The sequence below is a fragment of the Copadichromis virginalis genome, linkage group LG2 (genome assembly GCF_057382275.1).
Source record: "Copadichromis virginalis isolate Kocher_CV1m ecotype Utaka linkage group LG2, C_Virginalis_male_GT1.1, whole genome shotgun sequence".
In the NCBI taxonomy this organism is placed as follows: domain Eukaryota; kingdom Metazoa; phylum Chordata; class Actinopteri; order Cichliformes; family Cichlidae; genus Copadichromis; species Copadichromis virginalis.
In genome coordinates this window covers 37,719,018-37,739,115 of record NC_140619.1, presented here as the reverse complement: position 1 = coordinate 37,739,115, position 20,098 = coordinate 37,719,018, and the positions used below count along the sequence as shown (strand labels likewise).

The window sequence follows — 20,098 nt, the reverse complement described above, 5'->3', positions numbered from 1 at the left end:
CCAACCTTTATTTATCCTGCCACAGGCTACATCTGCTTGGAGACTTGGCTCAGGGGGTTGGGAATCGCATCTGTAACCGGAAGGTTGCTGGTTCGATCCCTGGGCTCTCTGTCCTGGTTGTTGTGTCCCTGGGCAAGACACTTTACCCTACTTGCCTACTGGTGTTGGCCAGAGGGGCCGATGGCGCGATATGGCAGCCTCGCTTCTGTCAGTCTGCCCCAGGGCAGCTGTGGCTACAACGGTAGCTGCTTCCACCAGTGTGTGAATGTGAGAGTGAATGAATAGTGGCATTGTAAAGCGCTTTGGGTGCCTAGAAAAGCGCTATATAAATGCAATCCATTATTATTATTATTATTATTACCTTTTGTCTAATGTCCAGTCAATGTAAGGGTCCAGTGAAAAAACTTTTTGAGAGCCGCCCTACTTAAATGAACTTTTGCAATCCTACCAGACCACAGAGGTCTAGAAACCAGCTGCTCTTGAAGATTCCAGGCTTAGAAGACACTGGATTTTATTTACTATATTTGTTTGATGATGCAGCACAGTGGCACACTGTTGCCTTAGAGGAAGAAGGCCCTGGGTTCCACTTTACCTTCTCTTTCACCTCGCCCACCAACCAATCGAAAAGATAGCTGCCCTTCCCTAAGCTTGGTTCCTTTGAAGTTCTTTTCCTGTTTAAAAGGACTTCTTCCTTCATACCATCACCAAGTTCTTCCTCATATGATCATAAGTTAGCTGTGGTTTTATCGTTGATATTTTAAGCATGTTAGATTAAATAACTTAGACGCCTGTGATTAAAATTTACCCTCAGATTTACATCATAGCATACACATAAATTATTGAATTTACTTTTCTTGTTGCTTGTGTCCCTCCGAGTTACACAACTAAATTAAGACAACTTAGCGACATATTTTTCTTGCTTTTAGAAAAAAAAAAAAGACCATAATTCATAATATAGCCCGTCTTAATTACTAGTATATAATGAACATGCGTACAGGTACACAGACAGACAGTGGCGGCTGGCCCATAGGGGGCGCTCGGGCTCCGCCCCCCCAAATGTGGAGGAGTAAAAATATATATTTTTAAAAAATTCATCAATGATAGTTTTACTATGTGTGTGCCCATATACAGCCAGGCGTATTTTAACATTTTCACCAGCTGACTCATTAAAGTTCAATCAACAAACGGTGTTTTTCTTCTTCTGGGGCGCTCGTCAAAGCGCCCTTGATATGCAGCGAAATAGCCTATCATTAAATGGTTGCCAGGGGAAAATAATAAATATTTGACCTATCAGCGTCGCTTAATTAAATGGTTTGGGGGCGCTTAAAATTGCGCCCCTGCAGAAAACGCGCGAAGATTTGCTGTTCTAGAATTTTACCTCAGTCAGTAGCCTAAGTGAGCTATAAGGTCAGAGAGAGACGATGGCAGCGTAAGATACAGGACATTTATGCTAACGCTCACTACGTACATTGTTATGCCCATCAGTTAAACCTGGTAATGCAACAAGCAACCTCCCACATCCCTCAAATCAGTCACTTTTTTTCCGACATAGCAGGATTCGCTTCTTTTTTTACTAAATCGAGCAAGAGGACTGCAGTGCTTGACGAGGTGGTGGCGCACCGACTTCCAAGTGCATCGGCAACCCGTTGGAACTTCAACAGTCGTGCTGTGAATACAGTGTATGAACATAAAGACGATCTGGTGAGGTGTTTTCAGACCATCCGTAACAGTGAAGGATTTGATGCCCCTACAAAGAGAGATGCCGGTGGTTTCGTGAGAATGCTGGAAGACGAAGCTTTCTGTTTTTTCCTGGCCTTGTTTCACAAGATAATGCCACATGTAGACATGCTGTATAACCACCTACAGAAGAGAAACATCGATTCTGTCACCATCGCAGGGATCACCCAGACATTCATCAGCCGCATGCAGGCTATCAGGTAGGCATAAAAGCATAAATATGTAACCTAGAATAAATGTTAATTATCTATGCATAGATTCTATCAAATTCTCTGCATATATTCTGTGTTCTGTGACTTAAATGTTTAATGGAATTCAGATAATTTTGATTTATATCAGCCTTTGAAGTAATTTTATGAAAAATATTTGATTAAGTATATTTGATGAAGTATATTCCCAGTAATGATTTGATGTAGCCTATACCATAGGCTATTTCCTGAAATTATGGCCAGGGCCTTTATTTACTTGCACTGGTTTTCCCCCAGCCATTAAACCAGGTCCGGTTATTAATTAAATCCAGTAATTCCCGGTAATTAGAACACAACCTTTGTTTGGTTTGTGTTTGGTTAATATATCCCTATTCAGTTTTCAGAAGCCATTAATGAAACTTATGTATTGGATCAGGGAGGCACTTCCTAATCTGGTTGTGGATGAGGAGTACAGGGGACCTGTTCAAGACCCACCCACAAAGAGACGGAGAACATTGGGGGAAGACAGGCAACACCATTTGGCACTGGAGGTAAGCACTAGCTGCTTGGTCTGATTTAAATCGGATCATCAGATAAAATCTAATGACGATGCTGTCAGATGTCATTTGATATAGTGGTCATGACTGTTTTCTTTTGTTATGGACAGATTTTTTTTTTCAGAATAATGATTAACATGAGACATGTGCCAAAGTCTTACCACTGAATCTAACTCTTACCAATTATATATTATTGGATAGGTGTGCGACACCATTATGAGCCATGCCAAGGAGAGGTTTTCTTTCACCAAGCACCTTGTCAGCGCCACTCTGTTGCAAGGAGACTTGTTCCAACAACACAGCAAAAATTTTCCAGATGCAGCACTACAAACCACAGTGGAAGCCTATCCCTCATTGGACAAAGCCAGACTTAAAACAGAACTGTCCCTGATCTACGACAACGAGGAGTTTCAGAGTTGTAGTGGTGCGCTGGCGCTCTATCAGGTTCTGATGGAAAACAACCTTCAAGACACATTCACCGAAACTGTAAGTCTTCTTAACATCCTCATCACCACACCAATGACAACATCAGAATCGGAGAGGTGTTTCTCTACTTTAAAGAGGATAAAAACTTTCCTGAGAAACAATATGGCTCAGGATCGGCTCAACGCTCTGGCTATGCTGTCCATAGAGAAAAAACTCACACAAGAACTTCCTGATTTCAACACCAGGGTCATCGAGAAATTTGCCACTCAGAAAGACAGACGAGCAAAGTTCTTGTACAAATAAGAACCCTTAACCATATTTACTCTCTTTCTCCATCCCTCTCTCTTTCTCTCTTTAGCCCACCCCCCCAATCAGTTTACAGTTGTTTTCAATAGTTATTTTTCATTCATTCAAAAAAAAAAAAAAAAAAATCTGTTCATGTTCATTTTTACAAATCTATACAAATGGCCAGAATATGGTTGTTCATTTTTACAAATCTATACAAATGGCCAGAATATGGTTGTTCATTTTAAATTTAAATTAAAATTGTGTTGTTTGATGTACTCATTAAATGGGTCATTTTAGTCGATATCATAAAAATTGCCCCCCCTGAGATTTTTTTCAGGAGCCGCCACTGCAGACAGAAGATGTCTCGAGATGAATAATTACATTGATTTTATTATTGCTGTTTTGCTTCATTCCAATGCATTGTGTTTCCTCAGTGACCGGGGCATATCAGGTTGCAAGACTAAGCTAAATGAAGTGTTGACATAGCATTAGGACATTTTTATAAAAAATATTAATTGTTCATTTATCTATTACGTGAGTGTTCACTTACTTTTAGTAGTAGTAAGTCAGTATGGCCCTTTGGAACAAAATATGTTGCCTACCCTATTCTAATGGCATTTTAGTCCATTTGATATGCACCATCAGGTTGCCCACATTATCTTAAATGGGCATGTCGTTACCTTACATTGTGACGGTGTGGATAATGCATCGCAGGTTAAAATGCTATTTCTAGACACAACTAGCACTGGTTGTCATAAAATGGAGAAATGCAAGAAAAGCTGTCCAATAATTGAATGATTGATGGGGGTTTTCCCCCAATGAGGCATACCAAGACAAAAGAAAGGAAAAATTGATTTCCTGTGCAAAACATCAGTACTACACCAGACAACTTATACACAAGCGAATAGCTGCACATTTTCAACCTATTTCTGTGTGTGTTTATGTCATCATAGTAAATCTAGTAGCTTGGTTGTGTTATTCTGTGTTGTGGACATATTTCTATGATTTTCAGACAAATGTAAAATCATCCAAGCCTTTATTTTGTTGCCCCTCTGTGGCAGATGAGGTACTTTATTACAGAGATAAGCACACAGGCTGAGGGACAGCTACAGGAAATAAAAGATTTAGTTACTTGCGAAGTACCAATCAGTTCTTGTGAAGTTGGTATGATTAATCGAAGGCTGTGAATTGTTTCAGAGGGCGATTTGGTTTGTGAATTTCCAGGCTGCTGTTTCCCTGTTGTGCAGAAAAAAGATGAATAGACCTATCGAGGCTATTATGGGGTATCTTCCTTTTCCATCACTATAGGGGGCCAATTGACTCTGATTATTCGTTTTTCACTGAGGGGATTCTCTAATCCCTCCTAGAGACAGGTGTGTGGCCTTTACATGTGTCAAGGAGTTACCTGTGGTTAACTGTGAGTAAAAATCCATTCATACGCAGCATAAACACAGAGGCAGCAAATTTAACAGCATTTTGAAGCTGTAAAACACTCACCAGCTTGTGCTGCACTGCTTCCTACACTTTTTCATAAACAATTCATGTTGCCTTTGTGCTGTAAAGAAATGTCCAGTGTCTCAGCAAGGCCGTTCGCATCAAACCGTGTTTAGAACACTTTCTTTCCCGTTTTTGTTTATTCGAAGGTTTGCATATTGCAAGCTTTCTGGATCTTTTTTAAAATGTTAGATATTGCAAATGTGAAACTTCTTTCTCCTAGCTTCTGTGTTTCATTCATAATCATTAGCGTACAAATTTGCCCAAGATAGCATCTAAAGCCAGCGTACTATAGAATGAAGTATGTGGAAAATGACGAATGCTGATAATAACAAATATGATAGGGGAAAGTGGGTGCCTTAAGAATGATGAATGCCATTTGTTTGTGGTCCCCACAGAGGACTTCAAAAACAGTTTTTTGTTGGAACTCCACACATTAGGAAATCCCTTATTTTGCCAAATTAAAATAGCTGTCATTATTCTTCGTAAGTCTGGGGTAATGTTATTCTCATGCTGACAAAGCAGCTAACCCAATTTTCCATCCTCATTGTGCATTTTCTCCTTGGCCTTGATTTTGCTTTGCGGTTACCGTTATTGTGGTTAATGGTTTGCTCAGATTTTCAGCGGTTTTGCTGATTCTCATCGTATGTATATATTACACGCCTATAGGTCCAAATGCCACTCTGATGTGTTTACAATTACATTTCTGTGTAATAATATGTTAAGTGTGATCACATCAGCTGCAGTGCAGAGAAAGCTTCTGACCAAACTCATCCTCAAACTTGACTAAAGTCTTTGTGTGCATCTTGCAGACAAAATCTGCCAACACACAGATCACAAATGCCTTTGTGGTTCTTTCCTGCTACAGTAGATGTCTGCATGGACACATTTTTCCAAGATTGCACACTCAGACAGGCTCTCAAGGCCTGGATGAAAACAAGGTGAAAGCATTAATAGCTACGCTACAGTAGCTGGAAATAATTTTTTTCATTTGCCTGACGTTCTTTTATAATCTGATCTCTTAGTTTGGCTGACAGTGTACTTGGTTTCTTCTAATGTGCAAAACTTTTTGGTTGCATTTGGAAATGAAAGGAACCAGAATTAGGTTGCATGATTTTTTATTTTTCCACAGTGATATTTCCTGTTTTGCTGGTTAACAGCCTGAATTTACATTCATTTATTAAGTAACATTTCATTGCAAGCCAGGCGTTTGTACTTTGTTAGTTATTTTGAATCTTTATTTGGATATTGTCGTAATAAAGCATTATGTGTAAAGCAGGGATTTAAGTCAATTATGTTGATGCAAAAGATGGGCTTTTGTCTTTTTATTGTACTTCTTTTTTGTTTATTTTATAGTCTTTTTTTTTTTTAACTATTCCTGATCCCACGTAACATATTTTATTATTATGCTTTTATTATGTTTTTCTTTCCCTCATTCCCCCAGCATTTTTTTAACTCTGTATTATTTTCTATATTGAAACCTTGTAAGAAAAGGAAACAATTGTGCACTCATTCATAAACATAACTTCACTATATCCTGTGCTCTCAGGATTTATCTAACGTTATCATATTTACCAGGTTTTCTCCAGTCAATCTTGAGATAATAGGCGATCAACAGAGTTATTCATGCTGATGAGTGAATTTTGTTTTATCGCAGAAAAATACAAATTCAACTGGGAAAGAGCTTTGAACTCATCACACTTCTGTTCTGCTATCTGTATTCAAAACAAATGCAGGCTGATAGTAGCAGTGGAGCTTTACAGTTTTGTTGCTGTGTATGAGCTAAAAACCAGAGCAACCAATAAGGTGATATGTGGCGCCTCAGTTAAATTGTAAGTTTATTACATTGTTTAACGAAATCTCACCAAATCAGGGTGACTGCTTTGGTGAGGATTTGTTAAACATGAATAATTTCCAGATATTGTTGTATACCTTAACGCTGACACACCAAGCTTAGCTGGTGTGGCACAGTTTGTACATTTAATTCAGTTTGTAGAGACTTTTATTGTGGCTTGCAAAGATGTCATTGTATGTGTGCCAATATCCCACTGTACTAGTGAACGAGAACAATCCTATCTGTGCCTGACATATGGAAGACAATAACATACACGATGCATTAAATCCTACCAAAGCTGCAACGTTTCATATGATGGTAGCTTATTCTTTACGTGTTGTGCACTCTATGTGAAAGTCTGGAGTTATTTTTTTATTACATGTAATTTGTAGTCTATTGGGTTACAAGTAAGTACATTTTGGCTTGTCACAGTAGCACAGCTCTATTAAGCAAGAAGCAGCCTCCAGAGCTGACAAATGAAGCCAACATGGAATTGCCAGAAACTTCCGTCTTTTGAAAGAAAACTTGATTCTGGCTGTAAAAGCAAGACCGTCCCAGCTGTGCTAGTTTTGAATCTTATAGTTTCATGCTCATTTTTTAAATGATGATACCAGTGACGCTCCAGCCAAGCGTGCTTCAGGGCAGGGATACAAAGAGTGTTGTTGGGGAAAAAATATTGATAAGCAATGTACTGTATTGCTTCCTTTTGCTGTGCCATTATCAGTACACTGGTGCCAAATGTCAATATCTTTTTATTAAAACACATAGGGATATTTCATGACTTTTAGCTAATGGCACTTAACTAATGCTTACCGAAGAGTGAAAAACCCGTAGAGGAAAATAGATAATGGTAATAAAACACAGACACACTCCATATGAAGTGTTTCTCTTGAAGTGTATTGCAGAATTACACAGAACTGGTGTTATCTTGTGAGTATTGTGTACTGTGATGCATTTGAAAGTGAACTTTAATTTGTAACTGAAAGTCTTTGACCTGAATGTAACATCCCAAGAATGCAGTATAAATGTCTTTCTATAAGAATTCAGATGCTATGCTCAGCAGTGTGGAGGGAGGTTTGGGATCGCTGTGACCTTCTCAGTGGCCTGAGAGTGTGTTGGCATGGCATGACTGATGCAGATTATCATAGTGGAGAAAGCCAATTACTCTGGTCATCACGGCACCCTCGGGGTCTCTCTTGGTAGAATGAAATGCGTTACAGAACTCTCTGTGCAGCGTTTTGTATTTCCTCTATGCTGATCCTCTCAGTTTGAGTGTTAATAGTGCAGTCAATGGGACACTCCCATGCCTCAGAGGCCCTCTATGGCTCGGATGAGCTTCTGCTCCACAAAGCAGGGAGGTCGTGCCTTTTGGAGAAGCGGATGAATTACAGTCTCCTCTGTTTGTCTTCTCTTTCTATTCAAGACAAAACCCTTTTTATTTTAGACCCCTCCTAAAAGCTCCTCCCGGTTGGTGTCCTTGAACGACTACAGAATGAATAAGTCGGGTTGCGGAGTTGTGGTGTAAAAAACTCTTCGGTGGTGTTTTGTGAACGGAACAAATGGCTGCTGACCAGACCTTTCTTACCCTTGGTTTTCTTTTACAAAACAGATTCGCTTACAAGAACAGAGAAGCTGAGATCACACCTGACGACGCTACACCTGTAGAATGTACAAAGACTACAGATCAAGTAGAGTCGCAGGTAAGAGGTCTAAGTGGATGCTGCTGCCCGTGGGTAGTACCTATATAAGAACTTTTACTGTGTTGTCTTTCTGAGCTCCTGAGTTCAGCATTTAAAGTTATGGGACAAGATTTACTAACGTGATGCACCGGTGCAAGCTGAGTAAAAGATTTTCTACTGATATTTAGTGTGTGTGTGTATATATATATATATGCCAACATACTAGAGAGAGAGATAACCAAAGTTATATATAACTTCACTTTGGTTCTTTTGTGCAGACTTAGTGCCAAGGCTTTTGATTAACCTCATTCAAACTCACGTCTGTGATTTGAACACGGGGAGCACAGTGGCACAGATGTGTACTGATATTTGTGAACCGTAAAAATTGTGAATTTAACATAATGTCACATTTAAATTATTTAAAGTAACTTACTTCAGTGGAGTACTTATGTAAATATCTATCTAGCTTAAGTACAATTTTTCAATTTGCTGACAATAACAGAAAACCAAGGAACTGATTTTGTAACTTCTTGTTATGCAGAGAAACTAAGGCAGTCCAAAGGAAAGAGCATTTCCAATATACAGCTACAGATATTTTCACATTCCTTCACTTGAAAGGGATGAAAAACTGAAAAGTCAATTTTAACAACCCGGGAATATATAGAAAGTGTTTTTTCTGAGTGCATTGTCTGCTTGTAGAAACAAAAGTGAAAGCCTCTGTTCACTTATAACAAACTGATAAACACTGGCCACTGTTGGCAGATTGTTTCAAGCCCAGCAATGATGTTTGTTCTTTTAACTTTATGATCTCCTCCACACCTGCTTCACACCCTGGAGGACGGGGCTGTGGCCCCCCCACACCCTCTAGCAGATTATTACATGAAGGAACCTTTTAAAAAAACAAAAAACAAGCGTGTCCATGCTCACAGGTGTACACACGGGTGATCACACCCACAAACTACACCCTTTTTGGCTCCTACCTCAAAGCACACTGTGTTCTGTTGATCTTATGTGCTGCACAATAATGTTTAACATTTAGTATTTACTGTCATATTCCCATATATCATTGTGATGTTGTTTATTCTATTACTCTTGTTCTCTTCTGCTTGCTTTCTTTTTTCTTTCTCAGCAGGTGATCCAGGTGATCGATATATGCATTTTTTTTCTCTGCCCGTTCTGTTGGTTTTTGTCTTTTGCCCTTCTCCCCTGTCCCTCTTCTCAGCTGTTTCTCTTTCCCTCTTTCTTTCTCCCCTTCTTTCCCCCAGTCAAGTCTGTCCAGTATTCAGTAAGTGAAAATAAAATAAACAATAAAAGGTGAATCAAATGGACCATTACGGCAAGGCTGGGATGGTCAGTTTGGTAAAGTAAATCCGTTGGGCATCTTTCTTTGCCTTTAGACAACAATTCTGATGCAAAAGAGCCAAACGGGACAGGCCAAAAAAAAAACTTTATGTAATTCTTAAATGCAAATTATGGATTAAGAAACAAAGAAATTGTAAACATGCGTGTGCATCCACGCATTGAATGTAGTGTTTTTATCTCTTAAATATTGTTGAACCATGCAGGGCATTTTCCATCTCTTGACACTGTCCCCCTTATTTTTAACCATAATAACATATGCATTGTGAGATACTGAACACTGTTGACCATGGTAATCTTGAATTTTCCTTTTGCACTTTGAGAATTTTGACATTTTTGTCACCTAGTAGAATGCCTCGACAGGTACTGGACGAATTACCATGAAATTCAATGCAAATATCTGTTTTCTCCTAATGATGAATTCTTATAATTTGCATGATCCCTAGAGTTTCCATCTTCTGCTGTCATTTTGTCTATCATGTTAGATTCATCTGTGATCTAGTCACTGAGAGGCTAGGGCACCACGTGGAATGAAATGCCCTAAACAGACAGGTCCATGATTTGCCCCCCAGCTAGATAATCCTCCTCTGCTTGTTATTCCCCTGCTGTTTCCTGCATTGCTGGTCAGTCCACACTTTGCTATCTAAAACACCAAAAAATAAATAAAACAGGTTTATAACTAAACACCTGCAAGACTCCCACCTTGTTTTGTGCTTTTTACCCACTGCTAACACTAAGATGCTACACATGATCACCATTCCACTTGTTTTGTGCATAAGCATGTTAGAATTACCACTAAGAGCATTTGGGCATTTAACATTTCCTTCAAAGCCTTCCTGTGGACAGCCTTAAAAGCTGCTAACATGCCTATATCTACACAGATAGTTATTCCACCTCAGAATATTTTGGGTATTTTGACAAAGTATGCCACTAACATAAGTACCTAACACAGAAAAAGAAGAACAGTAGTACTTAATAACTGGGCAGTTTTGTTTTGCAGAAGCAGGTGATCCATTATGCATTACATTAGCCATGGCATTACCATGGTTCAGTCCCCTATTATGGAGTCTTTGAAAACACCGGGATCTCACAGTACATTGTCTGAAAATAGAAATTGAACCGGGTAAGAAACTGACGAATTGCTAAAGAGGAAGGAAAGAGAGGGGGGAGTGAAAAGCACCTTACTTGCTGGGCTTTGGCCGATGAGTGTGTCCTTTCCCATTACTCTCACACAGCGCAATATGCAGGTCAGTCAGGTGGTAATGAATGCTCTGTCTGATACTTGGCCTTTCTCCCTCCATGCTGCTCATCTGGTTCGCTCTCTCTGCTGTATCCTCTCTGTTTCTTCACTTTTTTTAACCAGGAATCCCATCTTCTCTTTATTGGGAAACATCTTGCAGTTTAAATGTGTCTCGGATCAGTTTAGACAATATAGATGTCAAGTTTTCTGTCTCTTTCTTAATTAATCAAAACCCAACTCCAACCCACAGTCATCTGACGGTGAAACCTAATTTTGTCAGCTTTATATGAAGAAAAACGGAAGGAAAATTTTGTTAGTAGATCATTCACTTTAGTCTCCACAGTGCACACAGAGCTAATCAAATTCTGTGCACACTGAATCCCACTGCATGACCATCTGCAATAGGAAGGAATGTGATCATGCATTCATTCAACGTTTGGCTGAAATAAATAAAAGCAAGTTGAATATGTAATATTTTGACATTTCTTGTAAACACTAAAGTATTAATAAAAATCAATTATTATTATTATTTTGGAATTCATACTTTGTATGGTAATTTTCTTTTTAGGAGGAAAACAAAAACAATGTTGCTATTGCACGTTTCTTAAACGGGACTTTTTAGTGGTTTCATATTTTTCCTTGGAAGTGCACCAATCCTGTGATTGACAATTGTAACTACTGATAATAATTTTAATTTAATTTGATGCAATAGATGCACTTTGAAATAGTTAGGTTACTAAGTTATTTTAGCTTACAAACAATAAAGAAATTGCCCTGTAAGGTATCTCATAGAGTTAGCAGTTACAACAACATCTTAAGGGTTCCCCACTTGCAGCAAAGATACTTTCAGTGTGTTAAGAATGAAACTTTAACTAGCATTAAATAACTGAAAGTCTATTAAAGCTTGATAGGAGGTTCGAGGCTTTGGCACTTTCCTAAATCGGCAAAATGCCTCCTCTACCTTCAAGATAGCAAGACTGTTTTGGCACTGTGTTTAAAAAAACTACATATATTACAAATGAATTCATCAGAAGACATAAGCTCACTGATATGACTAATGCAAGAAAAACTTTAATTTGGTTTATACAAACATTCAAGCAGGGCTCTCTTAGAATTCAGAGCTGCGTTTATATCTGCAGGGATCTATAGGTCTACATGTCCTTTCTCAGACAAACCGATAAATGTTTAGAATATGGACGAAATGTTTTCACATTTCTGTGTTAAGCTCACCATACTCTCTTTAAGCTGGGGAGCGAGGTGTCTGGCTACAAGACATTGCCTGGCTTTGTGTTAACTTGGGGGCAGTGGAGTTTCATTCCAGTGCAAGGCTGATGGTACATTTGGTGCCAGGAATCACAACAAGCTTGCTGTGGAACACAGCTGCCAACATGCACGGCTGGTCCGCTCGCTCTCATAAAGTGATTTTGCTTCTGTCAGAAGACTTGCAGCATCTCAATGCAGCGTGTTAATGTTGCAGAACAGAGAAATGTGATTTGCGATCACCTCTTGTGGCTGTAATGATGGTGATGCAGGAGTGGTGTTTGTGTCAGTGGATTCTCTGGCTGTGGGAGATAGTGGGGCTAGAAGCATTGTTAACAACATTTCAGCAGTGCAGAGGGGTTAACAGTTGTTTTCACTCCATTTGGGACCCACTTCCATCAATATTCATCCTGAGGGAAGACTCTCCGGAGGAAGGCCTGCCCTCCTTTTGAATTTGGCCTAATCCAGTTTCCAGAACAGATGCTGATGTCACCAAGGCGCCTACAGTAACTCCCTCGTCTCTGATCATCATCAAAATGATGGCAAACATTGTTTTCCTTCTCAAAACATGTTAGCTCCAAATATTTTTCATGGTGGCTTGTTACTCCTCCACAACTCATTAAATTCATCCAGGGAGAAATGCACCAGTATGTGAACTGGGACACTGTGAGCTCACTTAATGAGCCGTGACTTATGCAGGGGAGTCACCTTAACCTTTCCTGTCCAGATGATCATCAGCTAACCATCAGTCAGGCTGCAAGGATATGAGGTTAGGTGGGAGGAGGAGAAGAAGGAACAGGTAATTAGAAAGGGAAGATTTAAGGAAGATAGAGGTCAGAGATAACTAGCAGGAGCCCAAAAAGACACAGATGTCCGCCATCCTCAGGAGACATTTCTGCACTGGCTGTCTCCCTTCATACAGAGCAGTGGAGTTAATGACATTTTCTCGTGTCTGGGCTACAAGCCCACCATTCATTGATCTCAGCGTGGTCAACACCCAATATCTCAACAGTCACTTTAGACTTATAGGCGTTCTGCTGAGCAAAACCTTTTTAAATATCATCTGCTTTCCTTCACTGAAGCTACCTGAATCATCTTCTTTGACTGGAAAAGGGCATGTTGGTGCAGCATGGAGCTCTCTTACCATGTGAAAACAGGACTGTGTGATATGACAAATTAGTCAATAGAGGCAAACAAACAGTGTCAACATCTCATGGGAGAAATAGTCATAAATGTTTAGTGGAAAGGGAAATATTGAGTGAAACTAATGCTTGCTTGTAAGAAGAAGGCTTTGTCTCTCTGAGCCGTTGTTAAAATGTTACTGTGATAGTTGTCGATGAGGTCCAGCTTCTGTTTAATATGTAATAATTGAATTTGAATAATTCATTCTAAGAGTTCCCCGTTAACTAAACAAATATATTAGGCAGGAAATTAGATCTCTCTGGTTTAGCTGTTCTATGTATTTCTGCTTTATTACATGAAACAGAGATGAGCTGCATGATATGGACTCGTGATTTCAGAAACGTGGTCAAGTCTTCTCACATAAGACATTTTGAAATGTTCTAGCCAAAATTACTACTCACTTTCAAGTCCACCAATTTATTTGAGTAAAGAGGGCTCGAATGTCACCAAAGACACACGTTCTCACATGAAGCCATTAAAGCGAACCGAGGCTGCTTTCATCTGCTGAGGCACAGAGTCAAATTAATGTTTGATTTGGATGTTTTGCTACGCTAAGCAGGCCACGAAAAGAACATTATTGTACAAAAAAATAAAAAAATCAAGACATCAGATGAACATCATTCCGTACGGACACTAAAATTGAATGAGAGCATGCACTGGCTGTTACTCATTACTACCGGCTGACAGGGGTAATTGAATTCTGCCTGGAAAACATTCACTTTATTTATGACGAGCATTTTCTGGTGAAAATGTGGACAGCAGAACAGAGAGTGTTCGTTGCAGGAGTGAGTTTGTTGTTTTGCATTTTTAATATCTCTAAATGTGGATGATAAATAAGAAACTCGTCGCTGATAATGTTGTGTTTGTGTCTGCTGATGCTCACCAAAGTATCTCTTAGATGTCTCCAAAGTTTTAATGCAGTATAATTTGCAGGTGTTCTGCTCTTGTTTTTCTTAACCTACTTTGGCATCTGAAGCTGGAAGCATACCCATCCAATATTTTCCAAAGGCTAGGCTGTAATCCAAATGCTCAAGAAAGACATGTTTTGTTATTACATATTATGACATGGTTCTGAAGTCTTTCCATTGTTACATAGCCGGCGTAATTCATACCAGGGTACTGGGTCAGCAGCCTAGCTTTACCTTTACTGGATCTGCGATAGACAGGCGACCTGTGTAACCCGCCTGTCACCCAGCGACAGCTGGACAGGCTCTAACCCCACTCTGCCTATGAATCGGGTAAGTGAAACGAAAAAGATGGATATGTTTTATTTTGAAAAAGTGGAGTTTCTATCTACAAAATGATAGAACACTGAGACTATAACTCTGCATACAATAGGAAATCAGTAAGAAGTTGTTTTTGTGCTGCCTGCAGTTTATATTCTTGGTAAACCGTACCTGCAGAGCGTATCTGTCATGTGGTGTGACAGTTTAGGTGTTTCTCATACTTGAAATGAATTCTACTTGGCTCATTTGAGGTATATCCTAACCAACATCCAGCAGCAGGTGAATTTGTGGATTTTATTGGCAGGAAATAACTGTATACTGATAAAACACTGCTGTTTGTCAAAGGCGAAATCATTAAAGCTGTTAAAAGAGTCACTGACAATATTTACTGATGCTAGAAGAAAGACAGAGTAGTAGTGCGTACTGTCGTAACTGTACTTGAATGAGCCCAATACCTTGTTTGTGGAATAGTGTTCTTCTGACTTCACAGTGGATGGAAAATTGAGGGCAATTTTGTGTTTTGGAAAAGGGTGATGGAACTCTGGCCTTTGGTAAATACTTTTATTTACCTTAGAAATGATTGTGCGATGGCAGTGGAAACCCAGGTATTGGTAGGGCAGAAGGGAAAATCATTTGACACAGTGGCTATTTCCTAAACGTATCTAGCTTTTATTGACCTGAACTATACAACCTCAATTTTGGCTTGTGTATATGCATGCATCTTTGTGTGTATGTGCATGTCTGAATACAGCCTTTCAATTCGAAACCTACGCAATGCAACAGTCCTGCAATACGCTTCTCCTTTTTTTCTGCAGGTTATAGTGTTTTTTTATTTATTTTCAAATAAAACTCAACTGAAACATTAAAAAACCAATCAGATATCACAAAGAAGGTTTTGTTCTTGATAGAGGTGGGAAACTTGGTGTAAGGAACCTTCAGCATAAACAGACTAATTAAATAAATCATGACATGTATGAAACATCCGATGGGAATGTCAGCTGAGTTTCCTGACAGTATAGTATGATTGCAATGATTTTCCAAGCTCATACACCCACATTGAGAAAAGAACATAGAAAACATATCAGATTTTAAAAATGACACATCTTATTATTTCACGAAAAATAGATGTTTGATCAAATCAAATCAAAATTTATTTATATAGCACATATTAAAACAACAGTGTTGACCATAGTGCTTCACAGTCAATAAAAACATGAGACAGTTAAAACAAACAATAAAAGAGGACAACAAACAATAGGTAACAACGCAACAAGCTAAAACAGCCAACTAGACAGAAACAAAAGCCAAAGTAAAAAAATAAGTTTTAAGACGTAATTTAAAAGACTGGATAGACTCAGCAGTGCGAATATGAACGGGGAGGTTATTCCAGAGTCTGGGTGCCACGGATGCAAAGGCCCGGTCGCCTCTCGACTTCATTCGAGTCCTAGGTTGTGCTAGGAGCCTGTGGTTGGACGATCTAAGTGCTCTGTTGGGATTGTATGGATGGAGTAAATCAGAAAGATAACTGGGCGCTAAATTATTCAAAATATTAAAAGTGAACAAAAGAATTTTAAAATCTATACGATATTTAACAGGGAGCCAATGTAATTTGGCTAAAATTGGAGTTATGTGTTCATGAATTCTCGTTTGATAGCAGCATGTCTCAAAAAGTTAGTGAGCAACAGAAGGCTAGACAAGTAATTGGTACTAAAACGAAATAGCTGGAGGAATTAACTAATTAGATTTATTGGCAACTAGTCAGCAACATGATTGGGTATGAAAGGAGCATCTTAGAGAGGCAGATTTTCTCAGGAGTAAAGATGGACAGAGGTTCACCAATCTGCAGAAAACTGCGTCTACAAATGATGCAGCACTTTCTGAATAATGTTCATCAGTGTAAAATTGTGATGACTATCTCATTATTTAAAGTACATAATATATCATCAGAATACCAGAATCTGGAGAAATGTAACAATGCAGCCTTTAATATTGGCAGCTTGAACATCTGGAATGGCAATGTCGATGCTTGAGTGCATCATACATGCAGGGAAGACCTTGAATATTTCACCAAGACAATTTTAAACCACATGCTGCACGTACAACAACAAAATGGCTTTAAATTAGAATTGAAGCATGTTAATCAGCAGACCTGCTCAAGGGATTAGTAGTACTATATGTATATGAAGTTATTATAATGAAAGCATTTAATGCAATAGCTTTATGGTCATTTTGAGGCTGTATATTACCAGTGCATTACCAGTGTGATATCTTGATCACTTTGGTATAAACTAAAGTAGAAAAGCTGTTACTCAGTACTGACTTATTGTTAGCAGCTGATTTGACAGCTCAGTAAAACATTCTCAACAAAAGCTGATATTATCTTTCTAATTGTAAGTTTCACGTTAGCTGAAGTGACTGGTACTTAAAACAACAGCTACAACATGAATGTTGGCAGGAAAAATGGTTACAGTTTTTGAAATTTTCCAAAATGAACACACTGTTGATTTCACCTTAAACGAACAGTAAACCTCAGGTGTTAACCATTAGAGGCTGAATCAAATGTACTAGTCAGAAAAAGGAGATGGTCTCCATTCTGGGATGATTGCAGCCTGCAGCTGTGCAATGGTCATTGGTTCTGATTGCCTCTGATGAACATCGTGTCCCAAGCGTGCTCAGTAGGGGACATATCAGGACTAAATACTGGCCAAAAAAGTCTGTGGTTATGGTCCTGTACAGAAGGACCTGCACTGCACTGGCATCGAAACAGTCGCAGACGTGGGGACCTGCCACAAGAATGGCACAAGGACGATGTTGTAGTACCTCACCTTAATCAAATTTCAACCAGATTTTGATTAGATTAGGTGCTCCGCATGCAGCATGGCTGTACCCCAGCCTTGATCGACGAATGACAATGTTGTGTATACACTGTTTTAATCTTGCATTTATTTATTTATTCTTACTAGCATAAACAGTGGGCAGGTAATGTTGTTGTCTCAAGGGGGAGTGTTTGGGATCAGGGATAAGAGGATCAAGTGACCACTGCAGTCATACATTTCAGAAACATTCTCATGGATGTTTTTCATGTCTCTGTACACAGCTTGTGGCTAATTATGGAAGCATAATAGTGTTTGCTCTGCTGTTTTGCTTGGGTAATTAATCTTATTACTGTGTGTTGATCAAACCAAAACAGTGTTTACAGTCGCAGAAGTTTCAGTCATTTTTAACAACTAGTGCAACCCAGATCATGCCAGATCATCGGCATTTGGTGGGTGTGAAAGCCAGCAGGCACATATGTTGTCTGCTATTGTTAAAAAAAATGAGGACAGCTAAAAGGATAATCTCAATAAACACGTCGCTGCTAATAAACACAAAACACATTAAGTGAACCTGTGGAGCACAGCTAATGCTATCTGATGCAGCTGTTTAACAATCACATTGAAATGTGCCTTGTGTTAGAGGCTTGCGTTCACTTAACTTTTAATAATTCTGCCCAAATATCATGGCAGTTTTTCCCAGAGGCTGAGAATTTGTTGGTAGTTTATTTCTGCACTTTAATGATCTTTCCTAAATTTCTCACATGCACGGAAAGCTGTGAAAGCGTAGCATGAAATGCATGCATGAAAGCATGAAGTTTTAGCTACGTTGGGGGAACTGCTCATACGAACGACAGTGAAGTTCACATCCTGAAAGGTCACCCAGCAACTCTGAAGTACATCTGATGAACACTTGGGGGGAAAGGCAAAGAACTGAAACCCACACAGACATTTGTCTGTGCATTTGCAGCTTTCCAGAGAACTGCTAATCCATGCAAAATGAGTGACTGAAGTCATTTGACGCAGTTAAAAGAAAACCTCTTCAAGTCAAAATTTGAAAACTGCTCATCCAAAGTGATTTTAAAATGGACACTGCATTTACTTGGGTCCCTTGAAATGCATCAGCTGAATGTCTCCATCCAGCAATTTTCTGTTACTTAGATGTTTAAAAGACTTCAGTATCCCACAAGTCAAAATTGGGTTAAAATTGAAAGATCTAGTAGACTTCCAGATCACACATAGCTGTTGTTTTAACTCCATTCAGATGGCTCTATGTTGTCATCACTTGCCTGTCTTGCAAGCAATGACAAAATGCAGGAATCAAATCAAATTTGTGTTAGCGCAGTTGTGTCTATTTGGTTGAAAATGTCCCCTTATAAATAAGCAACCCAACTGAAAGGGAAGCCAGAGACAAAACAAACAAACGCATCAAAGATGAAAAATTACAGTATGAAACATACAGACAGTGACTGCAGCTTCAGCTCTTTGTATGTTAGAACTTCACTTTTCTCGGCAGCTGGCTGACGATGGACCAATAACAGCACCTGCAGAACGGTTGTAGCGCATATTTTTAACACTGCCCCCATCTGACAACAGGTGATCTCTGCAGGTAGATGACCAACAGACTGCTACTGCCACTGAGCCCATAATACTCCAAACATAAGACTTAAGTGAACTAATCAGCTGTTCGGCAGCCTTATATTGCTCATATTGGAAGGGTAGGAGGATGATTATTGTGACAGTTCAGAGGCCCAGACAAAGAAGCAAAGTGACAAACAAATAGATGGTGAATAGAGACAACATCTTTTTTGATGTTAAAAACTAAACTTCATAGAATGGGCATTCATGTGGCTGTTTGATCATATAAAATGGCAGTTAAATACTGAGTAGAAAATAACACGCACATGCACTTTTGAGCCAATCAGATTATCAATTTAAGTGGTCTTAAATTGTGCAGTAAAATTAACAGTAGCTAGCAGCACAGATTGTGTGGCTAACAAAGCCTACTTTTAGACTAATTGGTTAATTATTACAGATTTGTATTTAGTGAACATCTGTAAACATTTGTAGTCTGTTATGATGATACATAGGCGTAATAATAGGCTGTCCCCCTATCAGCCCATAATAATAATGATGATAATAATAATAATAATTTTGTAAATGGGGACTTCAGGTGTGCATGTTGGATATTTACAGCTCTTTGCATGATATATAAATTATGTAATAACAAATTGGTTCTAAAAGGGGTCTGTATTTATCCAGAGATATTCAGGGCTATATAAAAGCCAGGAAATGTAGAAATTTTAAATAAAGTCTAGTCCTCAGTGGGGTTGTTCACAAACACACACAAGCACACACACAGGTGGAGACATTTTTTACTTTATTAAAGAGATGTAGACTATTTTTCATATCTTCAGAAGCATTTCAGTGAAATGCACTTTTTTCCTGAAACCATCATGGAGACGCAGAGAAACCTTAGAAACCTGACTGGCTGTAGAAGTAAAGAAACTATATATGTGTAATTACTCACGATCACAGATTTGCTGAAAATCTCTTACAGAGATTATAGTAGCAAGTGGAAACCTGCACATTTTTAATAAGAGCATAATCACTTACTAGTTGGACGAGTGCTCTCTTAATGTATTTATTTTAAATCATAGAGATTATCTGCAGCTTCAGCAATGGAAGAGATGCTTCTCACCCAGTCTGCGTGCTAAGTATGGCCCTGGAACGATAATCTCTATGCTTCTCCTCCTCCAACCGGCAAGCTGCAGAATGACACCTTCTTCAAAGCACAGCTGTCAAAAGTTTGGGA

At 38.9% G+C, this 20,098-nt stretch overlaps 2 protein-coding genes across 3 annotated transcripts in view; both read left to right on the top strand.

Annotated features, from left to right (window-relative positions):
- Positions 1–20,098, top strand: part of enox2 (ecto-NOX disulfide-thiol exchanger 2) — a 194,353-nt gene that overhangs the window by 46,936 nt on the left and 127,319 nt on the right. The window contains exon 4 of one of the 2 annotated variants that reach the window (XM_085433765.1): positions 8,134–8,224. The exons of the other annotated variant lie outside the window; for it this stretch is intronic. Coding sequence (XP_085289891.1) covers positions 8,191–8,224 — 34 coding nt within the window. The 5' untranslated portion in view covers positions 8,134–8,190. The remainder of the gene's footprint in view (positions 1–8,133; positions 8,225–20,098) is intronic. 2 annotated transcript variants of the gene reach the window in all.
- LOC146717967 (zinc finger MYM-type protein 1-like) lies at positions 1,318–3,285 on the top strand. Its single transcript, XM_085466610.1, has 3 exons — positions 1,318–1,937; positions 2,362–2,476; positions 2,684–3,285. Exons 1-3 carry the CDS (start codon positions 1,498–1,500, stop codon positions 3,209–3,211), a joined length of 1,083 nt encoding a protein of 360 aa, XP_085322736.1. The 5' UTR covers positions 1,318–1,497; the 3' UTR covers positions 3,212–3,285.

Coding starts and splice junctions, on each gene's coding strand:
- LOC146717967 (XM_085466610.1), top strand. CDS start 1,498: ATGCAACAAGCAACCTCCCACATCCCTCAAATCAGTCACTTTTTTTCC. Junction 1,938..2,361: donor AGCCGCATGCAGGCTATCAG/GTAGGCATAAAA, acceptor GTATTGGATCAG/GGAGGCACTTCCTAATCTGG. Junction 2,477..2,683: donor AACACCATTTGGCACTGGAG/GTAAGCACTAGC, acceptor ATTATTGGATAG/GTGTGCGACACCATTATGAG.